This window comes from Fundulus heteroclitus, chromosome 20, assembly GCF_011125445.2.
Source record: "Fundulus heteroclitus isolate FHET01 chromosome 20, MU-UCD_Fhet_4.1, whole genome shotgun sequence".
In the NCBI taxonomy this organism is placed as follows: Eukaryota; Metazoa; Chordata; class Actinopteri; order Cyprinodontiformes; family Fundulidae; genus Fundulus; species Fundulus heteroclitus.
In genome coordinates this window covers 19,525,044-19,540,142 of record NC_046380.1, presented here as the reverse complement: position 1 = coordinate 19,540,142, position 15,099 = coordinate 19,525,044, and the positions used below count along the sequence as shown (strand labels likewise).

The 15,099-nt window shown below is 42.8% G+C and overlaps 1 protein-coding gene across 2 annotated transcripts in view; it reads right to left on the bottom strand.

The window, feature by feature from the left end:
* Positions 1-13,838, bottom strand: part of grm2b (glutamate receptor, metabotropic 2b) — a 49,683-nt gene extending 35,845 nt beyond the window's left edge. The window contains exons 1-2 of one of the 2 annotated variants that reach the window (XM_036151680.1): positions 13,244-13,838; positions 8,133-8,748 (exon numbers count right to left, since the gene is read on the bottom strand). In XM_036151680.1, coding sequence (XP_036007573.1) covers positions 8,133-8,642 — 510 coding nt within the window. In that variant the 5' untranslated portion in view covers positions 8,643-8,748; positions 13,244-13,838. The remainder of the gene's footprint in view (positions 1-8,132; positions 8,749-13,243) is intronic. The other variant, XM_036151679.1, reaches the window with a different exon arrangement.
* Between the last annotated feature and the right edge of the window lie 1,261 nt (positions 13,839-15,099).

Sequence of the window (15,099 nt, the reverse complement as noted above, 5' to 3'; positions counted from 1 at the left end):
GGTTTAGTGCCTGTGCCTTCACCGGGTCGCGGATCACAGTCATCCTGACCCGGCCAGGGACGGGTGGCCTGCGGCGGAATTGAACACGGTACCCCCTGGACAGTGTGGACAACACCCACAAATCTGGGGTGTGGGCAGCCCAGAAGCCGAGCTGTCCTGGGGTAAAACAACCGACCGCAGGCCCTAAGGCGTCATCTGCGGGCCCCCCGGCCCCTTGAAGGCTTGGGAGGACGCCGACCAGACTGCGTGGCTCGAAAGGAATGAGATGACCTTGCCCCAGCTTGGCCTTGAGCCTGGTTTCCGTGACCTGGGGCAGGCCTTTGGACCGATGTCTGGGCTGGTACCAGCCCCTGTGGCTCAAGGGAAAGAGATGGACGTGAAGGCCTCCGCGAAGGACCCGCAGCTGCCAAAGTGCGGACTGGTTGGCGATCACGTCTTTGAAGGCCTGCCAGCTGCTGCCTTGTTCTAGAGGCCTGAGCTGTACGGTCCAATGCCTCCAGTGCTGCAGAGCCAAAAAGTTCCCCCGGAACGACAGGCAGGGCCCGAAGGGTTCTCCTACAAGGATCAGTAAGAGGCGACTGCGCCAACCAGACCTGGCGGCGAGCATGAACTAGCGTGGACAGTGTGCGTCCAAGCTCTCTAGTCATGAGAGCAAAGGCCTGCAGAGATGCATCAACCAGGCCTTGCGTGGCGTGGTCCAGTGGAACAGACTCCAGTGAGGAAGACAGGGCCAACATAAGATGGGAGAGAGAGTTTCCAATCCGGCCCATGCGGGCCCCAGAGTCATAGGCCTTGCAGAGAAGGTCGTCAGTAATGCGACACTGAGGGCGCGGACAACGCGCATTGGGCCGCAAAACCTCATCAGGTGGGACAATAAGAGAGGCAATGCCAGGTTCCACCGCTGGCATCTGCCCCAAGCCAACCCTGGGTGCCTCCTGCATAGCTGCCAGGACCCTGCCATCTGTTGTCAGACGTGAAAGCGCCTTGGTGTCTGACCAGCAAGCATGCAGCTCCCGTATATACTCCCCAGAGGGAGGAACCACAAAGGCAGTCTCTGATCTACTGCGCTTAAAGAAGGCGCTGGAAGCTGCAGGCTGGGTCTGAGGAACATCAATATTTAAACGGGCAAGTGCCGTTCGGAGGGCGGCTGTCACAGACTCCCCCGCATCCTCCTGGGAGGCAATGGAATCAGACCCGGAGGCCCCGGAGCCCAGCTCCTGGAGGTCCTCACAGAAGTGGGTGCCAGAGGCCGCCACAGAAATAGCATCATCATCATCCATGACTGACACTTCATCCTGCTGGGGAGGGAGAGCTGCGCTGCCATCACCCCCAGCCTGAAAGGACTGGAGAAGGGCCTTCATTTCGGCCAGCTCCGAGGTGAGATGATCCACTCTTGTGGACAATCTCCCTGCATCAGTCTGTCTGGCTCGTTTTGGCGGCACCAAAGGTGCAGCCACAGTTGGCCGTTTGCACATCGTCTTTCCCGGTGGCAACAGACTATGCGGCGCAGCGCCAGCCCAGTCGGTAGGCTGCTGCAGCGCAGCCAACCGACTCAGTCTGACCGACCGGGGCATGACGGAGCAGTTAGGGCAGGCGTTATCCGACAGCGCCTCCCGGAGATGTTCCACACCAAGACAGGAGGGACACAAATCATGCCCGTCGTCGGGCTGAAGCGGAGCCAGACAGGTCGAGCAACACAAATTTTCCAGCATCATAATGCTAAAGGCGTGATCAGCCCGCCACCAACAAGAAGTCACCACGAGCAGGAAACGCCACCGGCGACTCTGTTGTAGGAAAACTCCCTTAGAGGTTTCGAGCAGAAACGCCACCAGCGAGTCCGCTTGTTAACTAAGGATGAACTCAACACGAGCAGAAAACGCCACTGGTGAGTCAAATAAAATAACTTGTAGTGGACTCAACGCGAGCAGAAAACGCTACTGGTGAGTCAGATAAACAAACTTATAGTGAACTCAACGCGAGCAGAAAACGCTACTGGTGAGTCAGATAAACAAACTTATAGTGAACTCAACGCGAGCAGAAAACGCTACTGCTGAGTCAGATAAACAAACTTATAGTGAACTCAACGCGAGCAGAAAACGCTACAGGTGAGTCAGATAAACAAACTTATAGTGAACTCCACGCGAGCAGAAAACGCTACAGGTGAGTCAGATAAACAAACTTATAGAGAACTCAACGCGAGCAGCAACGCTACTGGTGAGTAAAAAGAACCACAAAATTACCGTGGTAACTCAGCGCGAGCAGTAAACTACTGCTGAGAAAAGAACAAAACTTACCAGTTCATGTCGCGGCGACCGCAAATCTGGTAAAGTGAAAGCAGCTTGTGCAGCCCCTGGAGGGCGAAACTTACCCGCAGCTCCGACCAAACCCGGTCACGGGGCTACCAGCAACAAGCAGCTAGATTTAGCACGTGCTAAACACAGAAGCAGTCAGCTTTACACGACCATACCTGCGCGCGAGAAGAACGAAGGGATTGAACGCCGGGTGCCACGTGACTATATAGAGTCACGTGGGTCCCCGGCAGGTCACAGGTGACTTTGTTGTCATTAGTACTCGACCTGCGCATGCGCAAGAATGATCATTCAGTGCTTAAAGCACCGCCTCTGGCGGTCAGTAGGGATGAAATAGAACAGTATGATAAAAGCAACCTGCCGCATTTACAAAAGAAAAACCAGGTAGAGGAACGTCACAGAAGGTAAAATTGGTAAAATCTCCTTGTGAGGTCTGCCTGGTTTTCATGCAAATCAATTTTCTAAGTAAATAACATGTTTTAATACTGTTTAAAATCAAGTCACTTTTTAAAAATACAGAACACCTATCTTCTGATTGTGGAACATTCCAACGAAAAAAACAATGTTAATGAACAAAACTCAAACTAAATAAACATTGTAAAGACAAGTTGTCTGTGCAACTAAAGTCAGGTGCACTGATGAATCCCCCTACTTCTTGGCTCTTAAACTCACATTTATTAATTTCAATCAATGTTTTGTTTATCTCCACATTAATCAGTCAAAGAGATGTGCTGTTCCCCTGTATTTTTTCAATCTGCAGGATCACTTGCTGATTTAGAAACCTCTTTCTGATGGGATTCCTCCAGTCAGGTGTTGCTCATTACATTTTGATGACTGACCCATCAGCTCAGGATCTGCATTTCTATGAAAAGAGGAGAATATGTGACCCAACACAAAACAGGGAGCAAATTGCTTCCATCTGCCGGGCTTCACGGGTGTGTTTGCATCTTCATGTTTTAAGTGCAATCTGCTTCATGAAGCTGGTGCAGAAATAAAGAAAATAGCAAGCAAAACAGTTGCAAAAAAAGGAAGGATTACTCTTGTTTTGCCAAGTCCCCCCCTGGGGGGGTTTAACAACCTCATATTTTCTGCTTTCCTGTAGTCAACTGCTTGACACATATGCTGCCCGTAGCTTGCCAAACGTAGTTTCAAAACAGTGTTGCCTTAATAAGTGTGATAGGTGGTACTCCATTACTTTCCAGATCATGAAGCTCCGTGTTTTTTGAGACCAGCTGTTAACTGTTAACTGTAAATGATACAGAAGTGTAGTAGCCTTCTTTCAGTCAGCTTGGCCAGCAAGTACGAACAAAAAGTGGGGCTGAGGCATTGCTGCACAGCTCTTTGGTCAATGCAGACTGGGAAATCATATCTTTCACTTGCATTTTATTGAAAGGACTTATAATGTAATAAATATTAGCGGCTGTGAAACCGTAACTTTGTTAACTGATGCTGACCGCTAACAGGCTCATGCCCGGTGGCAACAACAGAAAAAAATGAAATAATGGTTCAGATGTCTTGAGCTAGCCATACATTTTATCAAAATTAAACTGATTCGTCTCCTCACAACGTGAAGGAGGATAGTAGGTGTGCAAAAGGTCTAAAAAAAAAAAATCAAGTATGAAACGCACCATATACAGTCAGCCTGTTTTCTGTATTGATGTAATCCACCCCCATCAGCCACAACCAGCTCAACACTCATGACCTCTCTCATTTTATTAATAATAGATGCGCTGGTGTGGAGACCGAGAGCATATATTTTAAAAGTTAAGAGACGTGCAGAAGCTCCCTGTGTGGACACATGCACACGCAGACATAAGATGATGATTATTTGATAGTCACAGAGCTATAGAAGGTTTGCTTCATTAACTCCACAGAAAGCAACAGGGGTGCAGCTGGTACTCGGTATCAGCCCAACCAAGCACCGCTGTGAGTATAGACTGTATGTAAGAGATGAGTGTTTTACCTCATAATCTGTGGACTGTTTGATGCCTTTGTGCTATTTTCACGGTGATTATCTGGTAGTCAGTTATTTGAGCCCAGTTCTGTAAATTGGCAAAATTATTAAAGCTGTGTTTTTTTTCTAAATACGCATAAAAATAGTCTAATAAAAAAACATATATCCAACATTTCCATCCCTGATTTCTGTTTAACTTTAGGCGATAAATGTTAGTTTCTGAGTAACAAGATTTTTTTTTTCCAGTCAGTTGGTGTTAACAGGATGCATTGAGCGTTAAGATGTTAAAAATAAAACACTAATTAAAGCAACGCAGAAACCTCATTTAAAACATTTTCTCAAACAACTACAATAAAAATGTTTATTTAAAAGCATGTAGCTTGGATGAATTCAAAGAAGGTTGTAGGTCTGCGTTAGAGATCTGCCTGGACTATCTGAATTTGGAAGAAGAGGAGATCAGTGTCACCGGAGAGAGGAGCGGTCAGTTCCAAGGGGGATTTAAGGAATGCATTACTCTGGACAGACATGTTTAAAATGATTTGTTAAACAACACATAACTTTAAATACTGTACTAGAGCACCAGGATATTTAGCACAAATCTTCTTAGACATAGGAAAACTTTAATCAAATCAAACTTTATTCTTGTTTTATTATGTGCCACGATCTAGAACTAAACAAGACATGTTGAGGGATCTTGGAAGCATAAAAATAGATAAACTATAAAAAAGTAGCATAGTGTGCAAAAATGGAAAGCCCTCAATCTCAGCGGTACTTTAACACTTTGAGGCTGAACACTATATATAATGCTGGTGGTTCTCCTAATGATACGGTGGTACCATTTGCCTAATAGCAGCAGTTCAAAACCCTCAATGGAGAGGGAGTGAGGAAGCTCTGACAATGTTCAGTGCTCGGCTCCTGCACCAGCGCTTAAAGAGATGCTATGACAGGACTTATGGACACTCCAAAGACCCTCCGATCTCCTCACGCTATCCTCTAGAGGGCTCTCTCTCTCTCAGCTGGAGCGCCACTGTGAGCTGCAGTATGTCAACACATCCAGAACCACATTTCTGTGGTTCGGCGTGATAGTAATCATACCTAAAAGTCTCAACGGTGTTTAGAAAACACTTTTTACAAGAATAACTATAAGCTCTGTTAGATTAGAAATGTTCCAACATGGAAGAGCTCTGACTTAGACCTTTTTCCACTATGCGTCCCCAAAAATAACTTATTTATTATGTAAAATGGAAACAACTCTGAGGACTGGCTGGTAAGATGCTGACAGTGTTGTGCCACTTCTTCTTTAAACAAGATCTAGTTCCATATTTTGTTAAGCCCTATAAAAATGATTTGAAATGAACAATCTGAAGTTAGTTCAAAACTAGTTTCATGTTCATTCTTGATTGTTTTTTGTCAGGAAAAAAACATGTGTAGGGCATGAAGTCCCACACCAATCGCCACTTTGAATATGTCATCACCCAGTATTTGTAAACTAGCCTTTGCCAACTGATTCATTTCACCTTATTCTCTCTTGATGTCGTTCCTGATGTTAACGTTTGTTCAATGCTCTCAGAAGATTGAGCTCCACTCATAAACACGTTCATCTGTCTTCAGGAACAACACTGAGTGCTAACAAAAAAACAACAACACAGAACCTCACTTCAAAAGAATCTGAAATGTTCCTTTATTATTGATAGTGTGGATGAGAAGATATTAGATAGGTGGAGACGATACAGATCAGAAAAGACAGCAAGAAAAAAAAACATTAGTGGACTTATTGGAGGGTAGTAAAATAAGACGTCCATCAAATGAATTAAAGCTTTATTTAATTTATTGGTATTCCTCTTATTTTGTCAGACCAGCTGTTGAGATTTTATTTCTAACATTACTATTCAGAAAATAGATATAATTTGGGTGGTCATACACGACAAAAACAAAGGATTATGATTTTAGGAGGAATTGGTTAGATGGGGAGTGACTTCAGCAGAACGTTCCAGTTTCCATCCATGACAGCTGTAACCATATTCCAACCTTATAGACACACCTGATGGCTCTCCCCCACATGGACAACTACCAAACTACTCCTATTATAATTGAAAACATTTGTTTTTATGTTAGGGGGTTGAGCGAATCAAATCTTGGTAGTTGTTAGAATGTTGTTTTGTTTTGTTGTCAAGACCACCGACCATTAGTATCTATATACTTTAAAATAATCAGTTAATCTGACATGGTCATGTTTGGATTGTATGAAGAAACTGGATTACCTGGACCCCTCCCATTATCTAGAAACAGCCAACAGTTGAATCGCAAACCTTTTAGCTTTGAGGAAATAGCACTACACTACATCCATGTGAAGCCCGACTGCTCATTGTATGATAAAGACATTTTTTAATCTGGAGTTAATGGAAAGTGTGACCATATCATTCCGATACACGTTGTCTAACTAACAGCTTCTGTACTGCAGTAATTGTTGCGCCTAAGGTGAGTGGGAAAAAAAATAATTAATTATGTTCAGATGCTTTCCCTCTGGCTCCCTTTATATATATATATATATATATATATATATATATATATATATATATATATATATATATATATATCTCCATCCATTTTCTGAACCGCTGGTGCCTATCTCCAGCGTTCACTGGGCGAGAGGCGGGGTACACCCTGAACAGGTCGCCAGTGTGTCACAGGGCAACACAGAGAGACAAACAACCTTTCACGCACACACTCACACCTAAGGACAATTTAGAGATGCCAATTAACCTAACAGTCATGTTTTTGGACTGTGGGCGGAAGCCAGAGTTTTATATATATATATATATATATATATATATATATATATATATATATATATATATATATATATATATATATATATATATATATATATATAGTAGTTAAAGGTCAGTTTTCAATGCAATTCAGGAATGAAATCACAGCCAAGATGATGAATATTTTTGTGAATGTTAATGCTACAAGCATTGGTGGCTGCTTGATGGTACCAAGGTTGTTTCCCTAAACTCGGAAAGAAAAAAAAAAAAAAAGTTAGCCACAGAGATTCTGTGTCTAAATTTAAGGGGCTGTGAAAATTTGAGACAATATATTGATAGTAGGAAGGATTTAATCAACAAGGGGTGCATTTTCCGAGAGTTTAATGTGTCCAAAATCTTTGCAAAGAGCCTGACATTTTTGCAGATTGACATTTCTGCTGAATCTAATTATGCAAACTCCAAAACAATAATTTAACAACTTCGAGTATCTGTTTACCGGGACACGATTGGCACTGAGAATAATTAGAGCAGAATCTCATCGTTATATTAGAAGTATTCACATGCTAATTGGAGGAAGTGTTGAAAGAAAAATCTGATATTAAACATGAAGAGCTCTTACCCAAGGGGGCTCAAATATAACATGACCAATCACGTTAAATAACATTTAAAGTGTTATTTGCACTTATACTGTGGAGAACATTTTTGCAATTGATAGCTGTGTAACTGTGCAGAGTTAGGAATATCAACCAACAATAGTTATTTTTTCTTTGCTGATATCTTATTTAGTTAGATAAATTTATTTTAGATTTAGATTCACTTGCCATTTTGTGGTAATTTTTTTTTCTTTAATCAAACAACATTCACGAATCAAAAATATTTGACTTGACACTATTCAAGTACAGTTTGGGCCAACAACTAAAGCACCTGAAGGTTGGTAGAAACAGTAAAATGCATGCTCTCAGAGTGCACTGCAACCAATCATCAAGAGCCTGTTTTTTGTCTTCTTCGTGTTTTAATTGTCGGACTGCAGAAACTGCTTTCTTTTTCTTTCTTCACATTTACCTGCAAATGGGAGATAAATCAATTGCTTGCACTTACCTGAATTGAGACATCACTGTAGGATCCTCCAATGACTCCAGAAATGGCCAGCGGAACCTCGTTTTGGATGGGTCTGGATCCGTCGGGGCAGATGAAGCCTGGATCGTGCACCTTGGTGAGGGACGCCCTGACAAAATCCAGGGACTGCTCCAGAGCGTAGGTGTCCTTGGAACAGGTGTCTAGGATGTGGGCGCCCAGCTGGAGCCCAGGAAGGATGCGATCGCTGGAATTAATCTCATCGAGCGCCAAAAGCATGGCCTCCAGTCTCTGGATGCCCCGTGCCTCGTTGATTTTCCCACAGTCTTCCATCCCTTCACCTTTCTCGTGCACAGGGAACAAGCCACCGATCACCAAGTCCCCATCCATGATGATCTCACGTTTGGCTGAAGGCGGTAATCTGGAGATGCTTGGCAGAACCCCGGGAATCAGCGCCTCCAACAGGAACACGTGAAAGGGCCAATAAAGGGCAAAACTGGCCCCCCAGTTGGGGCCAAGTACTGCATGCAGCATGGTAGGATCAGGCCGCAGGGTTGAGGTGGTCAAAGAACAGGACGGTGGAGGTTCACGAGGACTGGAGTACTTTTAAGTCTTCTGAGCACAGCATTTCTGATATGTCCTGAAAATGTGAAGGAGAAGCAATCAAAAAAATTAATTAGCCCCTTTAGGAAACAGCAAAACCCCGATGAAGGAGTTGTAAAGTGCATTGTAAAAGCATTCAAGCTACTTGAATACTACTTTAATTATATTAGGGCTTAATATAATCCCAAAGTAGTTCATAATTGGGAAGTGGAAGAAAGAAACAGATCATCAGTGTTAAACAGGCCTTCTGCAGTCATGAAATTCTCTCAGCAACCGGTGTTGAACCATCTGACACATGCTGGACCCCTGTGGTTTGCTTACCAGGCGAACAGCTCTGTGGATGATGTCCTGAGCATGGGATTACATTTCAATCTGCCCCATTTTGACTATCCAGTCACTTATCCCAGTGACACCATCAACCCGAACATCCTCCACCAGAAGCTAATCCAGCTCACTGTGTCCACCTCCAACAACTTCCTGACTCATGGGTAGCAGCAGATGAGGCTGGGGAGCATCCGCTTCTGCACAAGAACCCCGGTGCTCCACAGGGGTGTGTTCTCTCCACACTGTCCTTGTCCCACATAATGACTGCACCTCAGGGGACGAGTCTGCACACAGACAGCGAGTGGATCGGCTGGTCCACCAGCACAATCAGAACCAACTGGAGCTCCACCGGCTCAAGACTGCAGAGGTGACACTGTGTCTGTTCATCACAGTGTGGTTTGGCTCATACAAAAAAAAAAAAAACAGGACTGGTCCAGATTGCAAAGAAAAGTCTGTCCAGGACTGACATTCCCTCCATCCAGGAGTTATACATATCCAGGGTCATGAAAAGGACAACTAACATCTCTGCAGACCCTCACCCATCCTGGACACAAACTATTTACACTTCTATCTTCAGGTCGGCACTAGAGCTAAAAACGGCCACCAAAGATAATTCCTCTCACCAGGCTGTCTCTCTGATGAATGTACAGATGTGCATATGTGCTCCAATTTAACCTTGTCTTTTTCTTATGTAATAATACCATACTGCATACACATAATGTATTTCTTCTAAAATTATGTTGTTATTGCTTACTATACATATACACACACACACAAACTTTGACTATCTCACTGTGTGTGTTCCGACTGCAAAGCTCCCAGGATCTAAACCTGTCAAGGCAGAAAGAGCGTTAATCAGAGAAGCAGCCAAGAGGACCATGCTAACTCTGGAGGAGCTGCAGAGCTTCACAGTTGAGGTGAGGCTGAAAAGAGATAGCTGTCAGCGGTGCACTCTACAAATCTGGTCTTTTTGGAAGACGGCGGGTACAATGGAAGGTAATGATTAAGTCCGAACCTAAACCTAACAAAGAATCCGTGGCAAAACTTTAAAACTGTTGTGTACGGAAACTTTTCATCCAAGCTTACCAAACTTTTGCTATTTTGAAAAGAAGAAACATTTTACTCTCTGGACGTGCAAAGCTGGCAGAGACATATCCGAAGACACTTTCAGCTGTAATCGCGGCAAAAAAGACTAAGTCCTATACTGTTTCTGCTGAAAGACTGAAATCCTATCAGCCTTATGAGTTTACTTTCCGAAATGAAACTGAAAGTGGTGTTTATTTTTTTTTTATCACACCGTGAGAAAGAAAAGGCTATGAGATCCCCCTCAGAGTGACCAAACCAAACATTTATACATAGTTAAGGCACTACGGAACATATTTTCCAAGCATTACAACCGCGATAACACACAGACGGAGGATCACCTCAACGGCTGTGGTTGCCATAGAAACATGGAGGGTAAAGAAAAATAAGGGTGGGACTGCAGGGGGAGGTGGGCAGTGAAACATGTATGCTAATCCGGCTTCCCGTCATGTTGTTAGGTTTCCAGGTTTGGACCACGGAATGGAGAGGATGTGATGTCTGGATCAGCGAGGTGGGCTGGATCAAATATGCAAACCTTGTTTATGCAAACCGCTGAAGTAAAAAAAATCTTGGGTATGTGTGTCAACATACTAATCAAAGCAGATATCAGCTGTAATGCTTTCAAATAGAAGATGCATCTACAAAAAATAAATAAATAAATGAGACAGGTAGATAGGTAAATCCAGCAAAGCATTGTCATCTTCTTTAAAATGAGTGCTGAACGTGTTACTAATGTTTTCACAATAATAATAAGACTGTAGTTGAGACTATCAGCATTATCAGCTTTGTTCTCTGACTTTATTCAACCTGAATGTGTCCTGTTTCCTGTGGTCACAGAGGCAGAAGACCGTCACAGTAGTGGGGTGGGGTGGGGGCGCGAGATGCAAAGGACTGGCAAGAAAAAACACCAGCTTCTGCGGCTACACGCAGATAAGGCCATGGGGTTTGTGGCACGCTTTTACCCTGAAAGATGTCTTGTGACAGCCTAGAAGTGGTGCAGCCATCAAACAACAGAGAAAAGAAAGCGAAAAAGAGGGGGGGGGGAATGTAACAAAGAGCTGAATATCTTGTCGGATAAATATTACATCAGGTTTTTGGGTGGGAAACCTCACGATGCTCATGTTGGATCCGCAACCCCTCTGCCTATCAAGGAGGATTACACCAGATAACGTATGGGGCTTGTGATGTCGAACTAGTCGCCAGTCTGCTGGTGCTTTGTGCTCGGAACAGCGAGAACAGGTGGATGGCATTTCCGCGCCCTATTATTAGAACCTGAGGTGAGAAAATAACTTGAGGAGTTCAATGTTAGAAGTCTAATTGCTGCTCCATGTTGTCTGCTGGAGCAGATGGTGAGAAAGGCTGGGTCACAGTGTGAATTAATGGTCCAATAAGGAGCAGCCAATTAGGCTGACCTATGCAAACCAGGCCAAGGTTGGTCGTTCAGGAGAAACCTCTTAAGCTGCAAATATATACTCAAGCACTTTATTTACACCCATCAAACACATGTTTCGATCAAATTACCTGAAACACTGACTAAATGAGAGGAGGACCCAGAGCTTACCCAGCACTGAGCTAAATCTCTGCCTCCCACACCAGAGCAGCTTCTCGATAACATCATTAAAAACTATCTTGAAACAGCTGTCACACACACTCACACCCGGCAGCCAATGGAGTCACTGCGCTCTCCAGCTGTCTGCGCTCAATATTCCCTCTGAAAGGAGAGTTCAAAAAGAAAAAGGAAAAAAGGCAGCGTGGCTTCTTCTCAGCTTTGAACCATCAGCTAATGCATCTCTGTTGCAGCCCCAAAGAAAGGAGTTTCTTCACAATGTCCTTTCTCTTTAAACAAAAAAAAAACAGCTAATACGCAAGATTTGACTCACAGAAGGGAGTCAGAGATGATGGGCGACTGGGATGTGCAGCAAAATAGCCTCATGAGATACGATGTGTAGCGACTAGATGATAGTAGGTGATAAATATAGGAACACTATTCGTTTTTGTCCGTATATATCATACACTTAACACATACATATCTCAAGTTATTTGCACCAAATGTCAAATTAGACTGGTTACAGCCTGTTTCCACTTTTATCAAGCACTTCAGTATAAAATACAGGACATTTAATTCAGAGCCTACTTCAATGTACTTGAATCTTTCAGATTGTCAAGTGTAAATGCTATATTAAGCAGATATAATCCAGGGGAAAAAGCGTACCCTTTCTACATAATTGATTTAAAAAAAACAAACTAAATATACTCGTTTAAGAGTAATAAGCCCCTTTAAAAAGAAGGGGGTAACAAATAAAACCCTCCATATTCCGTCGCTCCCCCTCCATGATTTCCATCATTATATAATCTCCAGCAGAGAGGCAGTTTATCCCTCCACCTGGACTTGTCAGATGCAGGAATTAGGATGCAACTGTGGTTGACCAGGAGCCAGATGATTGCATTTGAACGCGGATCAGATGCATAATTTGATCCAAACCCGCACAGGCGGGAAATCTGGGCTGTCAGCCCGTCTAACTCCCAGAATCCACATTTTATTGAGTTAAAAAAAAAAGGAAAAAAAAAAAAAAGAATCCCACCTGGATAAATGGAAGTTGGGGGAATTAGATTAACACAGAGAAAGACCGAGAGACAACAGGTTGGCTCATTCACTTAAAAATACATGAGCATCTTCAGACACTGCGCAGGTATTTGCAAAGATATCCTAAAGTCTTTATGTCTTACTCTGTTTGAATGTTTCAGTAATGCGCAAACAAAACAAAAAAACAATAAATGCAATAGATTCCCTTTGTTGCAAAGGACTCAATTTTGCGACTGCTTCTTCATTCCTGTTTGCATGCCAGTGCACAGCAAAACGTGTGAAGTATTTGGAAAGTTTTAATATCTAATAAGTAATTTGCATGGATCTGGCTCAAGATCTCTAAACATAAAATAAAAATGACAAACAGTCACCGCATCCAAAACATAGACCACTGTTTAAAGTGGGATATATATATATATATATATATATATATATATATATATATATATATATATATATATATATATATATATATATATATATATATATATATATATATATATATATATATATATATATATATATATATATACTTTCTTACCTTTTTTGAAGCTATATCTGTCTTGCAGTCTTCTGTGCACCAGCCGCGCATCGGCGGACTACACGCAAAGCGCGCCGGGCTTCATGAGACGGAGCCGAGTCCAGATGTTGGCCACTTTGAGCATGTTTGCCAGCCAGCTGTTGGGGATCTGTCCTAGGTGCTGGAGTGTTGGTCTCACTGGCGAACTCCTCCGGATGACCCTCCAACTTCTGCCTCCTCAGCCGATCAATCAAGCCCCACACTCGCCACAGACCAGAGGAAGAAGACGCGACGCGTCCGCAGCAACAACAGAGGGACCCCTACCCGCCCGACCGCGGAGGGAATCTAAATGAAACAGCAACCGTTTGATTCGTGGTTTACAGCCGTGACGCGTCGGGAAGTTACAATGGATTTAAGTTGCAAAAGAAAAGGAGCTGCGGAGAAATGCTACTGGAGACCATTTGGACGCAACCTTCCTCTGTGCCTCCACAGAAATAATGACGCGCCGATCTCATTGCCACCCCGATTGTTCCTGGACTCGAGAATAATGAGCCTACTGTACAGAGGGAAGGCTGAGGAGATTATCTCCACCTTTTACGAATGCTATCAACTCATCAAATGAAAACACAATGAAATCATGCGTCCCTCGTGGGTCCACTTAACGGGACTTATTGTTTTCTCCATCAGAAATATTTCAAGTTGGGTAAAAACGTGAGCAGAATTATCTTTTCTCGGTTCTGCTCATTTTAGACGGATGAGAAAATATCTGCTTGCCTTTTTTCTCTTTTTCTCCAATCGTTTCGGGGATGATGGCCAGGTCCTCATTCTCCCCCATCTTATTAAAACTGAATCACACTTCAGGTGAGTGGTGAAGCACTCCATAAACTTGAAATGCACTATGCATGCTTTACCTTTCACTTAGAAAAGAAGAAAAAAATGCCCACCACGGCACACAGCTACTCATAGGAGAAGGAAATGTGCACATGTCCTTGTGTGTTTAGATTTGTCCCTTTAATTTAATAATGTTCAGTTCATTTATAAAGCACCAATTCACCACCATTCGTTCCAAGGCATTTTACAAACAGTGTCTTTATTATACATAATAACTGGGTGGGCTATAAAACACCCCACTTTACTGAGTCTCCCCTAAATTACTTGGTATCTTGTCCCATAGTGTTGTACTGCAGAGCCAGAGCTAACTTTATAAAAAAGGTTTTATAAAGTATCACCCTACTTTGAAATACAGATGAATAAAAACAATAAAATCCAAAAGATTTCCATTTTTTTTCTCAACTTTCCAACTGAAATTTGGCTTAGATCTAAACTAATGTAGTGAATTTAAACACCTTAGAATAGACGGTTGACGCACATGAACCACCTCCCTCTAGATTCCCTCAAAATGAGAGCGCATTTTTGAAGCCCGTGACCTTGATTATGTTATTATGATTTAAATATTTTGAGCTTAGTACCTATCAATATATATGAATTATCAATTTTAACAATACTGAATATTGCAAGTAATATAACCATATAAAAAAGAAAAGACATTTTTAAAACTTTTTAGAAAAGGTATAATATAAAAGACATGTTTGATTAGGGATACATTTGGACAACCTCACATTTATTCCAACTTAAAATAGCTAAAGTCAGACATAGGTTTACCACATCAGGTACACAATTAGAACACCATATTGACATATTGGTTTGTCCAATCTAAACCTCAGACATTTGGTTTGTGCTTCTAGCAGCTGAGATGAGAGTGCAACAGGGTGAGATCGAGCGAGCTATCAGAGGCCTTCAGAATGAAGATTGTTGCCTATAGGCTTGATTAACAGTTTTTAAGAGGTCACAAAATAATTTGAAATCGGTTATTCCAC